At 41.3% G+C, this 16445-nt stretch overlaps 1 protein-coding gene across 2 annotated transcripts in view; it reads right to left on the reverse strand.

The window, feature by feature from the left end:
• Positions 1–772: 772 nt before the first annotated feature.
• Positions 773–16445, reverse strand: part of xkr4 (XK related 4) — a 28506-nt gene continuing 12833 nt past the window's right edge. The window contains exons 2-4 of one of the 2 annotated variants that reach the window (XM_068568848.1): positions 7609–7808; positions 3405–3759; positions 773–2888 (exon numbers count right to left, since the gene is read on the reverse strand). In XM_068568848.1, the coding sequence (XP_068424949.1) occupies positions 2288–2888; positions 3405–3759; positions 7609–7808 (1156 nt within the window). In that variant the 3' untranslated portion in view covers positions 773–2287. The remainder of the gene's footprint in view (positions 2889–3404; positions 3760–7608; positions 7809–16445) is intronic. The other variant, XM_068568856.1, reaches the window with a different exon arrangement.

Here is a 16445-nt window from a genome sequence, read left to right on the forward strand (position 1 = left end):
TGCTCTTAGACATTCATACCACACTGTTAATCCTGATCTATTGGAACCTGAACATTTCAGTCACAGACGTCCATGAACTTTATGAATAGCATGGGAAGAATGTTGAAAATAGGAAATCACTAAATGACAGGATGTTTGTAATTTTAAGATCTATTTCGTCCTTCTGTAGAGATTACATCTGTGCTCCTATTTTATCCAAATTTAGAGCTTTCTCCTTGTTTCTCTCTCTTTGACTTGTCAGTTATGAAGGTAAACTCTTTTTGATGAACCTGTGGGTCTATTCTGACAGTCTTGTCATTTCTATATCTTTTGGCTCCCAGGTATAGCACTTACCCAGACCGTGATAGGTGGTCAAGTTTTTATGGTGGCACTTCAGTTACCATAAATCCCTTTGTTAGCATTTCTCACTAAAGCCAGTGGACACTAGCAACACCACGCTGACTTGTGTTGTGTGCCTTGGTGTAACATCGTTAAAAACTGCTGGGAAAAACAGGACCATGTTCCCCCAGAAGATGACGTGTGTTTATCAAAGAACAAAAAAGTCAAAATGTTGCCTATTGTCGACACATACACACTTACACCACAAAAAAACACACAATGACTTCAGAACCTTCTACATCATCTTTTAAGTAAAAAATGAAAACTGCTTCATGTTGTGTCAGAGTTAACAGGTTAAATGAGATGGCTGCTTCTTCTCCATCCTCGACTCAATTCCATTTTATTTCCTGTCATGTCCTGCCCCCCCCCCCCCACACACACACACACACACACACATACACACACACACCCTACCCACCCCTCCTGGAACACACACAAGCAGAGATCAGCATCACTGCACAACCAGGTTTATGAGACTTGACTGCAAAAAGTTGAGTTGAGCTGCCAGGAAGATATGTTTCTTGGCATTGTGTGAGTTTAACTTCCTTATGGGAGAAAAATAGTGAGGTTATGTCTGTCCAAACACAACACAATTTCTGAGTTTAGATGCTACTTTGACCACTGTCTTCATGTAGTTTACTTTCAAGACCTTTTGTCCAGTGTATACATAATAATCCAAGAAGAATGAAATATCTAGCCCAGAGAATAACTTTTTGTACTTTCCAGACATCCATAATGCTGGGTTCAGACTACACAATATTTTTGTCTGTTACGATGGTCAGATTAGGCTGAGAGAAATGACAGACTATCGGCCATCAAAACTTGCGAGTGATCGAGAAGGAGTGAAAGAATGTAAACAAACAACGGCGGTGTGCGTTATGCTGGCTAGTTTGGTAAAAGCCTAAAAAAAAATACAAAAATGAAATGACCTCTGTTTCACAGTTCCACCGGCAGCAACTTCATTCTTGTCAATTCGTCATGTTTATCGTTGTGTGTGAAAGGGCACTCCTTGCTCTTACTGGGCAAAGTCACGGACAGGAGGGAATACATGTTAATTTTACTGTCAGGATGTTGTGAGGTCATCAAGTTGTCCACCACTAAGAGATAAAGATAAATCGATCAATTGCCCGATGCCCAGTTATTGACCCCGGTCTGAGCTGACGCCGTATGTCTGCCGCGTCTAGCTCTAATCGGGCTGATATGGTGTAGTCTGAACCCACTGTTAGGTGTTCCAACTGCTCTTAATCTAGAATACATTTCCAAAGAACCTTTTTGGCACTAAGAGAACAGAAGAGAGGGCTTTATCGTGTATATAGTGATGCAAGTGCCCACCCAGTTGTGGCTACTATAGGATCACATCATCATAACTTCCAAACAGTAGGTCACCAACACATTAGGACAACAAGTTTCCTCTGATGCTGAATGAGGGATCCTTTCCTTTCATCACATCAGAGGAATTTGGGTATAATTCAGGTGTCATTTAGGTTAAGGTTGACTATCCAATTAATTAAAACATGTCTGGATGGACATGTATCCTTTACTTTTCCAACCTTAACTAAACAGTGCATGAGCAGAGTGTCGAAGCATTTGCATTAACTTTATTCCATGTGGGATTTCCTGATGGGCGGAAGTTAAAAATACCAGCATCAATGCTGCAAAGAACCCAAACACATCTGATGGCATCAACTGCACTTGTGCCAAACTGCTTCTCCGATCACTACCAACAGGGCTGAATGTTCCTGGGTGGGCACTGATGCCGAGGAATGGAAACAGAAAAAGAGTAATGAGTGATGAAAAGTGGAATTGTTGCTAGTAACAAATTATTTATTGCCACAGTCCCTGTTGCTGTGATAGCGGGATAATCCTCTGATGGCTGCACGCCAAGATGGGTTCTGAGAGCAGGTTGGAACTATAATGTGGTCTCATATTCTAGCCTCTCTTGCACTTGAGCGTCATCTTTGTACTGTAGCCGTGGAGGGGTCAGCGAGCAGTCCATGGCGAGAATTGCCTTGCGTATACTACGGTCGAGGACATGACGCTCCCAGGCTGGGTAGCGGTTCCTACAAAGGTCGATCTTGATGATGGTCTCTTCCAAGCGTGGAGCACGAGACGATGGTGTGGATGGCACTGTGGGTCGGACTTGAAAAACTGGCATGCAGCCGTCCCGCTCAGAATACTTCCCCACGTCCCGCTCCAGGGTTGCGGTGGCACCTCGGTTAGAACGTAGTGAGTTGGTGGCACCTTCAGATGGTAGTGTGGAGAACTGAGCAGTGGGGTCTAGGTTGAGACCCTGGCCGCTTGGTGAACGCCCAAAGCGTGGCCCGTTGGGATGGAAAAAGGCATAGTACATGAGCATGAAAACCACACCGGTGAGGAAACTGCTGAAGATGACACAGAGGGCTGGCACTGCAAAGGCGTCGGTGGTGTGAGGTGACCGGTAGAGATACCACAGCGCACTGAGAGCAGCATTTTCCACAAGAATCACCAGGTAATAGATGAAAAGCCGACACCTGCAAAAAGACAAGATGAAACAAATGAATAAGAACCCAATCAGTTAACAAACAGCTCCAGTACTAGAATGCTATAGTGTGCAGTTGGAAATGCTTTTGTTCTATATAGACAATGGGCTATAGTAATGAATCAGTCAATTTTTCCAAGATAAAGCTCTCCAAAATGATATTACCAGAGGATGATTTCCGACAATTATTCCATTAGAGCCTCCATTAAGCCAACATATTCACCACTTACACTTATTATTTAAAATATACTGTTAAAGTGTTCAAAATGTATTGTTCTGAACTGTTTTGTCATTTCCTCATAGACTTTTATACAATCTGACCTATATTTTCCTGCTAAAACCTGCTATAAAAGCCCATTTGGTAGTATATACTGGAATACAAAAGGTGCAGCTCAAAAAGGTTACTTCTATAAATAAGTTGAATCCCAAAATTCAGCCTAGATCAAGCCACTGAACAAAATGTATTTCTTCAGAAGTCTAGATAACACTGAATAGAGTTGAGTGTCACCTTGTCCGTCCCTCTTTGACGTTAAACCAGGTGAAAATGTAAATTATGCCGACCACCATGTCAAACACAATCTCCTCCCACTTGCTGATGCAGAAGTCTGTCTCGCAGTGGACAATCCAGAAGGTCATGATGCACCAGTGCAGGACAATGAAGATGCCAAAGTAGAGTTGGAACACTGAGGCAAACAGGGCAAAGGTGATGACCCTCGCAGCAATAGTGAAGAAATGCCAACAGAACTGGATGATCACAGCCAGATAGCTAATGGGCTTCTTGTCATCCCGAGACTCTCTCAAGGCCTTCTGGTAGGAGGCCAGGGCCCAGGCCAGAGAGACAAGGGAGGCTGCAGCTGTCATACCTGCAACAGTCAGGCACACAGAGACACAACAATTTGATTCCAGTGCCACATCAGTACAGTATAGAAACACAAACATTTTGGAAAACATGCTTAAATGCTTAATCTCTGCGCATCTATTACAGGGTATTGTGTTTACCCTAGTTTAGTAACAATGCTGCAAGCAGGGGAAATTTTCACTTAGAATATTTTATTTTAATTGTTTTATTAGATTAAAATTGTATTGTAACATTACAAAACAACTTTAAAATTTGTTTTATGTCAAAATGTTTTACGTTTTTACTTTTAAAAAAAGAAATATAGTTTAACTGCTTATTGAAAGTCTGCATGCCCACATTGTTGCCTCGCTTCTGATCAGTAAAAAATTGTAAGAAGCATCATAGGTTGAGTAAAGTCCTGTCTTGCGGTCGGATAACATTACTTATAGGTAACGTACTGTTTTAAGTTCAAAGATCTTTGGGTGGTAGACTCGAAGAAAACTTCCGGATTCAGTAAGTTATAATAAAACAGATTTAATAAAAAGTTAATGGTGATGCAGTGTGTACAAGGGAGCACAAAGCACAGCGTCCACAGACCACGCATTCAAATTATGCACAATTTGTGTAATACATTTGATGATATAGTTCAATATATTGGGTCTCTCATTGGCTTAGCTATACATCGTGCAAATAATTATAAGTTTAACAGAGGTGGAGGCAGCGTTTGTGCTGGCTTAGAGGTGGTACCCCAACAGGCTTTGTTTCCTGGTACATGGGTATCATCACTCCACTCCCCTGTGTAACTAAACGCAAGTTTCCTCTTCTGGAGATATTGTTTTTCTGAGTCGAGCGGTACCTCGCACGGCACCCATTTTGAGCAGAACTGTGAGCTCCTCTTGATTTCACATTCCTGGCATAACTAAACATGTCCAACGTTAACACACTAACTAAACTAAATGTGACTTTCCCTATGTTACAACACACAATATCACAAGGCTTCTTCTTATAGTTTATATCCTTTCTTAAATATGACATTTTACACATATACATTCCTTATTTACAGTGTAAGGCATTGTAAATTGTTATGAATATGCAGTACTATCTAGTACTCGGACGTAGTGGTGTATATTAGTGAATTATTCAAGGAATCTAGCTTTTGACCAATTTGCTGCTCTGCAAGGGAGAGCACAACTCACTGCGGTATTGCGTATGCTCGGTAAGCAGGAACGTCACAGAGAAAGCAGTTCTGTTGGATCAGACAGTTTGGAAATTATACCTGATACCTGTCATTTGGTCTGAACATAAAGGTTTTCTAGTCACTATTCTGAACATTAATATGGTAGGAGTAATGTTAGCCGCTAGCTGCAGGCTCATCTATCGCTATGTTGAGAGATGTGTGGAGACAATGCCTCAATCATAGATTTGCTCTGAATGCGTAGACTTTCTTTTATATTGTAATACTGTTAAACACCGACGATCTAAGGAACCTTTTGGTGAAGCCTATAGCATAAGTAACTTGAAATTTTGATATTAAACAGAGTAACTCGGCAGAGTTTGTGAAGATATTCGGCTTTGTGCGGCTTTAACAGGGTTTTTACTTATGCTAGTCTTGTGGGTAAATAATCAGCTTGCAATAGTCAAATGATTAAGGTGTCGACTTGTACGGGAGTTTATATTTAGTAGAATGCCCTAATGCAGATAAGCTTGCCTGTTAATAGTATTTACCCATCTGTTCTTTTTATTTTTTAAATATGAAATAAAATTGGGTCGATGTAGGTGAAATCATTCGATTGAATAACTTTTTTAATACCGTTTTCATCACATTCAATACTGCTTTACTATATTTTAGATACAGTTTTACACTATATTTGCTCATGTTCCACTTTAACAATGTGTCTGTATGATATGAGCCTTATGAATTATAATATACCTTCAGTAAGTATATATACTCAGAGCAGAATGAAGAGCTATAAATGGCTCTTGTGTGTGATGCCTATCAAGTGGGCTTCTCACTCAAAGCAACACAACACACAAAAGCAGACATCTATCTGCTACACAACAAAGATGGTGAATGGGTAGCCTTAAGGTGCTTAGAAGACAACCATTTCAAAATGTATAACTTTCACTTTTACATCATTTTTATAATTTTTGTTTTTTTTTAATTAAAAGTTAGAGCTTTTTTATATAATGTAATTGTTTTTCACAAATACACTACATGTATTCTAATTATTTGTCCCTGTTAGCTTATTTTCTCATGTCACAGCTGCCTTTATCTGTTTCTCTGCTCCTTCAGGCCTCTTGTATAGCTTCTTGGGACCTGTTTAAAAGCATTTTTATCCAATCACATTTTAAACGGTCTTCCTCTTTGTCAGTGGTCTTCAACCCTTTTTCAGTGATGTGCCCTCCGTCAATTTTTTTTTCAGCCAAGTACCCCCTAACTAGCTCAAATCATTTTTGGTAAAGAAAAAAAAAAAGTACTACTACACAGCGCTGTGCCATCAGTGTTGGATTTATTAAACTGTCAATAATTAATGTTGCATTGAACTGAATGCTTTCGCATTTACATTTTAGAGAGAAATTTTCTTGGTGGCAGGGCTTGTCATCAAGCTCTTCTTCAGGCTTAGATCCTCATTAGAGAGAAAATCCTCCACCTGAGGAAAGCAGGTGAAATCTCCCTCTGCAGAAGACTTTCTCCACAGTTCTGCTTTCTTCAGGAAGCCACCTACCTCGTCATACAGGTTTAAAAAGCTGGTCTCCTTGCCCTGCAGAGACACATTCAGTTTGTTCAGTTTGCTGAATATATCTGCCAGATAGCACAGGTTTGCAAGCCAGTCTGTGTCCTGGAACAAGTTGGCATGAGGAGAGATGTGCTCGATCAGAAAGGTGTGTACTTAAGATCGTAATTCCATCAGTTAAGTATTGAGCCAGCGCACTGTGTGCAGTGTTGTGTGTTCAGCTGTGTTTTCATAGAGGCAGTGAAACAGGCGTGCACTGCATGGTCTTGACTTTATGAAGTTGATCGCTTTGACGCTGTCGTTCAAAACATCATGTAACACATGGCTCATTTTCTTGCAGGCCAGTGCTTCCCTGTGTATGACACAGTCCACTTCACGTCGGGATCTTCTTCTCTAATGCGCGCTATGAGTCCTCTTGCGCTGCCCGTCATTCAGGCCGCTGCGTCCGTGCAGACACTGCTGCAGCAGGATTTACAGCTCATTCCGCTTTCACAGCCCATTCGAACATAGTCGTCTGAAAACTGACGCTGCGGAGTGGGGCGTGGCGACGCATAATATATATATATATATATATATATATATATATATATATATATATATATATATATATATATATATATTATAACTTTTTCTAACTTTTTCCTGGTTTTGTTGGCTCTGTTTTACTAAAGCAGGGGTAGGCAAACTGCATGCCCCAAAGTCAACATTGGGTTTGAGCCGAACAGCACAACTTGTTAGTGTCTCTCTTCAGCCTCTGAAATAGAGCTAGCTCTGACCCATTTTGTCGAGGGTCCCCATGTTCCCAGCCCACTCTAGTCCGTCATCCAGGTAGAGTCTAAGGTATTTTAGAAGTGATTCAAGTTGACATCCTGCTGCTGGATGCACAGGAGGCTTTTCTCTTGGCTGGTTTTCATTACTTCAAAGGACTGTTTGAAGGTTAAGATTTGGCTTTAAGGTTCAGGGTAGAGTTAGGTTTACGTTAAGTTAAGAGGGATGCAGTCTACTCTACACCCCGAGGGTGTAGTTTGTGGAGCACAGGCCCATGTGAAATAACATTGAACTCCTCGAAGTACACAACACTCTCTACCCCTAACAGATTAGGGTTTCTAAGTGTGCTTGTGTGTAAGTGAGTGTGTTACCTTGCACAGCCTGGAGCTTGTGTGTCTGTATAATGATACACAGCTGCAGCACCAGTTGTGGCGCGCTCTCCAGAAAGGTCGCCAGCAGATGCAGCATGCTCACATCTGCAAACTCATAGACCATCCTCCAGTAGTAACGCCAGCGCTCAGTCTCAGCACTCTGACGACTCCGAACGCCCAGGTAGATGGTGTGAAAATACCTGAAGGACATGGAGGGAAAATATCATGCTTCAGCATCCACTTTACATGTAACAGTGCACGAAAAGGGAGAAAGGTACTGAAGTCTTTGTCAAATGTATCTGTCTCTTCAACAGCCTTCTACTTATATCGATATATAAAACACAAATGGCTGCAGAGGTGTACTGATAGTTATGCGCAAATGTTGCCTGCCTATATATATAAAAGTCAGGCTCAACATACATCCTAAGTCGTTCTGGGTTGCGAGCTCAAAATAAGAAAACATCTTGACCACTTTGACATGTGCAGAAAAACACTGTAAATAGAGAAAACACAACAAAAAATAACAGAATATAGTAACCTGCTGCAAGCAGCTGTTTCCAGGGAACACAAAAATCTGATACACACAGCAAAGATATGCCTGTTGTTGTTAATGCGGTCATGGTTTAAGTTATTATGTATTGAAGATGTTTTTTGCTATATTTGTTAAAACTCTTTTTAAATCCCAAGAGCAACCACTAAACCAATTGCACTGACAAAAACATTGAGAAATAATAAGCCCGTCAGATCATTTCATTCTAATTATTTAGGGGTGACTCTAGTTCAGGGGGATGAGTGGTCGTCCCATTACCACAAGGTAACCGGTTCGATCCCCAGTCCCCCCACAGTTCACACGTCGAAGTGTCTCTGAGCACGACACTTAACCCCTCGTTGATCCCCAGGCGCCTCACAGGGCATCCCACTGCTTCTTCATCAAGGATGGGTCAAATGTAGAGAAGAATGAATTAATAAAAGTGTATATTTCTTTTTTTTGACGGCATACCTGCCTGTCTACCTGTATATCTGTGTTTATCTGTATATGAGAATCTTCTACAAGTTGCTAGTTGACAGCTGTTTCACTTCAATGTTCTTTTAAGAACTAAGCTTCAAAAAACCTTCAAAGCATTTGGTTCTGAAAAGCCTTTCAGGAAGAATCTTTTGGAACTCTTATTTCTAATTGTATAAAGCCTTTGGATCAGAAAAGAGCTCATCACCCGTGTAATTAATAAAATTTAAGAATAATAAAAATGAATGCTGGTAGGCAATAATGAACCACATGTACTGTAAAGTATCCATACACCATCAGGAGGCCGACAACACATGCAGCTGCAGCAGACCAACACACTAACAGGGATACAGGTATACCCGTTCTTACCACCAACTCTCTGAAGAAACCAACACTGTGACTGTGACACTCTGTGTGGCTCTCAGCTTATCTTCGTGTATAACTGTTTTTGCACAAATACAAATTTGTCTTGGAGGGCATTACAATCTGTACAATTTGTACACATATGATATCCCTATCCCGGGACCTCACATCGTATCAGGAAAAACTCCCCCAAATAAAGATAGTAAAAAACTCTTCACAGGGAAAAAGGGAAGAAACCTTCAGGAGAGGAACAGAGAGGATTCCTCTCCCCGGATGGACAAAAGCAATAGATGGCATGTGTACAGAATGAGCAACGTAACAGAGTTACAGCCCATTATATAAATATGACATGAATATGAAGAGTAGTAGGCATGGTCCACGATCCAGATAACCACGATCTATGTCAGCAGAAGGAGGCTGAGTGTAGGGGCATCCCGCTATGGGAGGAGGCAGGACCGGCTCCAGACAGCCATGATTACATTACATCACATCACATTTAATTTAGCTGACGCTTTTATCCAACGCGACTTACAGTATGTGCATTCAACCGTGAGTACAAACTCAAAACAAGAAGAATCAGGAAAGTACAATTTCTTCAATAAACGACAAAATGCTGTCAGTAAGTGACATTTAAGTGCTACGAGTGCACTATCTTCCTTATTCAAGGTGTAGTCGAAAAAGATGTATTTTTAGTTTGCGACGGAAAATGTTGTCACTTTCTGCTGTCCTGATGTCAATCAGGAACTCATTCCACCATTGAGGAGCCAGGACAGCAAACAGTCGTGACTTTGTTGAGTGTTGAGCTGAGTGAGTGACGGAGCTACAAGCCGATTGGCAGAAGCTGAGTGGAGTGAACGAGCATGTGTACAGTTTCACCATCTGAACTGTTCATAGCACGGTACGCCAGTACCAATGTTTTAAAGCAGATGCGGGCGGCCACCGGTAACCAGTGAAGGGCACAGAGGAGCGGAGTAGTCTGGGTGAATTTTCGGGAGGTTAAAGACCAGTCGAGCTGCTGCGTTCTGGATGAGCAGTAGAGGTTGAATGGCGTTAGCAGGTAGACCTACCAGGAGGGAGTTACAGTAGTCAAGGCGCGATATAATCAGACCATGGACATGAACCTGTGCCACCTTCTGAGTGAGAAGGGGACGTATTCTCCTGATGTTGTACAGCATGTACCTACAGGAATGTGTTGTTGCGGTAGTGTTAGCAGCCAGGGAGAGTTGACTGTCGAGAGCAGTGGTAGAAATTACTCAAAAGCCATACTTGAGTAAAAGTAAAGATACCTTATTGGAAAATGACTCAAATAAAAGTGAAAGTCACCTATAAGAATACTACTTGAGTAAAAATCTTAAAGTATTTGATATTTTCTGTACTATTATTTCTGTTATAAAATGTACTTAAGTATTGAAAGTAAAAGTACAAGTAAATGCTGTTAATAAAAAAGCAAACGTTTAGAATTTTGAGAATCATTAAATTTATTCTTTTGAGTGCTGTGGTCACCATGGCCAAGGACAATGAGTTGTGTTGAAAATAATTGTGTTGGCTTTGATCCATCCAGGAACAGCAATGTTCAACATAATATATAGTACATATGTATACTTTTGCATCTACTTTGAATTTATCATAATAATTCTCTAAAAAGCCATATTACGGTATGATGGAGTTGTAACCGTGCTTTTATAAGTCCGCCCGGTACCGGTCTGTGGGTATCTTGGTACCGGGCCGCACAGAAAGAATGAAAGGAGAAAAAAATTCGGAAAGATGTTTTATTTTCAAAAATGACCGGATATATGCGTCTGTGCGGTACATCAAACTGAACCTTTTGACACATATCAGGAGGTTGAAGAAATGAAACTGAACTCTGCCGGTGTTCTAGATTAAAAACCAATTAAATATTGTACAAAAATGCACAAAAACTCTGCTTCCATTCCAACATCCTGTCTGTGTACAGCGGGTTATAAGTTAAGTAGTAGACTGCACAATAAGGTTTAAGTCACGGTGTAGACTGGACAACAAGGTTTAAGTTAAGGAGTACAATGGACATGAAGAACACACGTTGGGTGTCATTGTCTCCCGTCACCCTGATATTGGACCCGGTCCGTGTTAATATTGTCTTTATGTTACCGGTCCATGGCCCATAAAGATTTGGGGGCGCTGGACTTGAGGATGTTGAGGCAAATGCATAATGTTGTGATTCTCCAAACCTGCTTGGTGGAGTCTGTATTCCACCACATTACCCAATATCGGTCTCAATATCGAACACCTCCCGGTCGGTAGAAGTTTATTCCCATTTTAAAAACATGTGACTTTTAAAACTTGTGCTCAATAATAATGGAAGGGGACAAGAAGAGCAAGGGGAAGCCATATGGGGAAAGTGGATAAAACTGATAAAACAGCGACTGAAGAGGCGACAGCGACATCACGGACGAACGTCGAGAGTGTCATGGCGGGCGCAGCCAAAATGGAGAGCTAACGCTAGCAGTGGTTGACTTGGAAGGTAACATCGGGGAGGTAACATCATGGGAGGTAACATCAGAGAAGATTTGAAAGAGGAGCTAACTGACATACGAAAGCAAATTCAACAAAAGCTGGACGAAGTGGTAGCCGACCTCAAAACTACAGCTGGGTGAAGCAGAGACGTGCATAGAAGACCTAGAAGAGTGGAACGTGGACTTCCAGGAGGTGCTGAGTAGCTCACTACAAACTCAGGAACGTTTACAGATGAAGCTTACGGACATGGAAGCACGCTCAAGGCGGAACAATCTTCACATTTATGGCATCCCAGAGGGGACTGAGCGAGACAATATTCAGCAGTTTGCATGGAAGAAGAAGGAGATCTACCACACTGACAGGAGGATCTACTTTGACCATGACTACCCCGCTGAAACTTTGGCAAAGAGGAAGGAGTATGCGCAAATAAGGAGAATTTTTTCAAACACCACTGCCAGCCAAGCTACGAGTCTTCTTCAACAGTGGGCCGATAACCTACGGGAGCGCGGCAGATGCGGCACGGGATTTAAAGACCAGGGGAATCTCTGTCGAGTTGGAGAAGTCAGCTGATGAGTCTGGGATCCCGGAGAAGGCAAAGAGGACCCGACAGTGAGCAGGGACTACATTCAGCCGACAGACCTGCCAAGAGTGGATTAAGGAGAAGCTGCGAGGTTTTCAACGGCCAAAATAAAGAGACAGATCGAACGGGAGGTAACAGACTGACACACGTTTTTTCATATTAAATGGCAAAGAATCAGGTAAGCAAGATTACTGCCCAGTTAAGGACATTTATTAATGACATTTGTTTTAAGGGATGAAACTGTATGCCCTTGTTATGTTAACGTAAAGACTGTTGCTTCCCTTTAAACTTCACCCACCGCACTAAGAGGAATTTATTTTTCCTATACTGAATATAATTTCATTTTATTATTTTTTCTTTGAATTGTGTTGGCTCGCCCTTAGCTTATAGAGTGAATATAGTTGACCGAATATGGGTAAAGGATCTGGTAACACACAAAGTGCACAAAATTCACTCACTAGGTAGGGGTATTATAGGTTTCCCTGAAGGGGGCCCGACTACTCCCCCCACAAAAGAAATGGTTTTCTACTTCAAAATGGAGGTCCACCTGAATTTTGTGTTATGTTGTGTTATTTGCTTGTTTTTGTCATGGTATTGCAAGGCTGGACCCAAAAGCAAACACAAGTAGCAGGAGTGATAGACAATGAAATTTATTTTCAAGCCAGAGAGTCGTAGGACTCTTGCGGGTGTCCTCTGCGGGCTGGGGGCTGGTTGGGGGAAGGCTGGGCAGTTCCTCCAGAGAGTTCCGGGGAGCTTAGGGGCTGGGAAAGCACAAGTTACGCACAAAACAATACTGAAATCCAAAGACGCCGCGGCTGTCATTCCGGGAGTGTGAACTGACGATCTAGTGGAGAGAGAACTGGGGTAATATACTGTGAGGTTGATAAGGGAAACGGGTTGCAGGTGTGTTGGTAAATTGGCAGCAGGACGGGAAGGCCACGCCCAGGCAGACACACCCACACAGGGCAAACTGAGAACAAAAGGAAAAACACAGAGGGATAACAGGCAGGAAAACAGAAGGGGAGAGGAGCACAGCAGGGACCATGACAGTTTTGTCTTGTATTCAGTGTGGGTTTAAATGCAATGTCAGGAATATAGGGTGATTACCCTAAATGTAAACGGCTTACACAATTCAATTAAGAGGGGTAAGGTAATTGCAAAGATGAAAAGGGAAACATTGCATTGAGATCCACGTATTAAATGTCAGAAGAAGTTGACTTAGCGTGTCCGATCCGCTGTCTGATGATGCGAGAGCCCTGCTTGCGCATGTCCTTCTGCCTTTTTTGATTCAAGCTGACCAGTTAGACGCGGATCGCCTGCCACCAAAGGAGGCAAAGGATCTGGCGTCGTACTTAGTACTGGAGAGAAGTTTTTACACACAGGAAAGTTTCAAGGCGTATAAAAGTCTGCAGGCTTATGCCGTGTTCACGCCAATAGAGGTTATTTCACACCAATAGAGATTATTTCAGAGGTAATCAGGCTTTTTTGCCTGATTTTACTCGCTCGACACTTTAAGTGGTTTTAATTCGCTCTTTTGCAACCAGTTGCGGCGGAAAGGCAACACGATTTGAGCCCCGTTACCCCTAGTTACCAGCACATAGCCCGGTCACGTCCCTGTAAAACTGTTTTCATTTCCGCTATTGACCATGGGACATTAACAGATTGTTGTGGAAATACCACAAATGTCGGAACATCAAACGCCCCGTGTCTGGGTTCATAATATCCGTAGTCGCACAGCTCCGGCTCCAGGATGAGTGTCTGGATGAAGCCGCTTCCAGCGCTCATTCAGGTGGACCAGCAGTGACTGTTTGGCTGGCCTTGCTGAGTACTGTTCCCACATAGCCAGCGTTTTATTTTACCTAGGAATGAAACACTAAGTAAAGGCAGACATCGCCCGACGAAGTTGCCATGTTCATGGCTTCCTTCCAAGTTTCCATCCACAGTTCCTTTTGCGCAAGTGAAAGACATTGATTTTTGCTCGGCGAAAAAGCTAAAGGAGATTATTCACAAGAGTGTGTCAATGAAAACGTGCCCACAACCCGATGTATCGACAGAAACACATGAGAACAGTCCTAACACAATACAGTACAATAATCACAAGGCACACCGTTTTGAACTGAAATTGTGTCTCCTTCAGGATATGATGGTCATTTCTTAAGAAGAGCGGAATAAAACAGCAAAGCACGCCTAATGTGACTTCTTGACCAGAAAGAAGTCACATTAGTCAATGTGTATATTCCACAAAGGCAGGATAATTCTTGTATTAGGGAAATTTTTGATCTGAGTTTGGAACATTCAGTTACAACCTAAACATGAATCCTCTAATACATTTAAGAGGTTAACTCCTAATGCCAGGATAACAAAAAATTGTTGATGGAGCTCGGACTGATTTATGTATGGAGGGACTTCCACCCAAAAGAAAAACAATTCACATTCTATTCAGCAAGTAAGGGTTTATACTCAAGAATTTCCTTTTTTTTTTTACTTACAACTCAGACAGACACAGACTTAAAGATTGTAGGATAGGGGCCAGAGACATATTTGACCACTCTGCTATTTATTTAACTGTGCATCTGGATAATAAAAAGAAAAACACGTTGTGCTGACTTAATGCAAGCATCTTGAATTACAAGACATGCAACGAATATGTGCAAAAAGAACGTAAAGATTATATGGACAATATCAATAATGGAGAAGTATCGCCAATTGTTTTGTGGGATGCTGCAAAAGCAGTGTTCAGAGGAAGGCTCATAGCATTGACCACACACAGGAAAAAGGAAAATTATAAAAAGCTGTCGGTTGTAGAAGAGAATTCTAATGTTTTGGAGAGGGTGCAAATCGAAAGTAAGGAACCTTATATTCTAAATCACATAAGAGATGTCAAAAAAGAAATAAACAAACTATGCGACTAGAACTAGAGAAAAAAGCCAAATTTGCAAAGCAGAGATATTATGAGAATGGACCAAGGGCCTTGAAGCTTCTGGGATGGAGGTTAAGGAAACAACAAGCAGACAGCTCCATATATGAAATTAGGGACCCTGGAACTAAAAAAGTATGCCATAAATTAGAGGATATTTAACATATTTTAGAAAATTACTATAGAGACTTATATAAGGAACCAAATACTACTAGCCCACAGGAAATATATTCATTTCTGGAGTCATTAGATCTACCGTCCATAGGTGAAGAACAGAATAAAGTCTTGATGGCAGGCATTACAATGGGGGAAATAGGGAAAGCCATTTCTAGATGAAATGCTAATAAAGCACCCAGCCGAGTGGTACGAGACCTTTAAGGATCAAATAGTGCCTAAGCTTTTTGATTGCTTTAACTATACACTTAAAAAAGGTGAACCACCAGGTACATAGAAGGAAGCAACCATTTCGGTTATTCCTAAAGAGGAGGAGGACAGAAAAGAATGTAGCTCATATAGGCCAATCTCTGTACTCAATATAGACTACAAGTTGTATGTGTCAATATTAGTAAAAAGGTCAGAGCATATAATAGTAGAACTAGTGGATCCAGACCAAACTGGTTTTGTACGTGAAAGACAGACACAGAATAATATTAGACGGGTGCTATACGTTGTCGATCATGTGATTAAGGGGAATATTGGAGCCACAGTGATTAGTTTAGGATGCGGAAAAGGTTTTCGACTCGGTTCGCTGGAAATATCTGTACTTGGCATTGGGAAGATTTGGTTTTAAGGATGATTTTATTAACTGTATCAGAAATCTATACTCCTCACCAAACACCAGAATAAAGATTAATGGACACCTCTCCCAGGTTGTCAACTTGGCTCTAAAAATAAAGCCGTCTGCTTTATTTTTAGAGCCTATGGCACAGTTAATCAAGGATGATGAGGTGATAAAAGGAGTCATGGTTAAAGGTTTAGAGCATAAGATTTGTCTATATGCAGATGATGTTTTGCTCTTTATTACGACACCAGAGGTTAACATTCCTAGACTAATGTTCTTGTTAAATGATTTTCGAACCCACTCTGGATATAAATTAAACATGCAAAAACACAAACTCTAAGTTATAACTACACCCCTCAGAAAGACATGCTAAACAGATTTCACCAAAAAATATGCAACAAAAAATCATCACAGTTTTAATAATTATAATGTCGATATTAGTATAGAAATATTAGGCACCTTTTAGGCATGTGTATATCACAAAACAGGCAAAACAAGAGATATATTTAATTGCATAAAAAAAGTGACGATGTTGCAATGGGAGTCAGGGTCAGAAAAAAGAAAAAGACAGAAACTGTGAGATGTCCGTGCATCTCTTTCAGGTAAGTCGATGCTTAATCATTGTTAAATACGGAGAATGTGCGCTGCTAATGTAAGGGTTATGCATACACCTTGAACTAGCTGACTTTATTGCTAATGT

The sequence above is a fragment of the Clinocottus analis genome, unplaced genomic scaffold (assembly GCF_023055335.1).
Source record: "Clinocottus analis isolate CAN_PGR_092001 unplaced genomic scaffold, fCliAna1.0.p SCAF_11, whole genome shotgun sequence".
NCBI classification, from domain to species: domain Eukaryota; kingdom Metazoa; phylum Chordata; class Actinopteri; order Perciformes; family Cottidae; genus Clinocottus; species Clinocottus analis.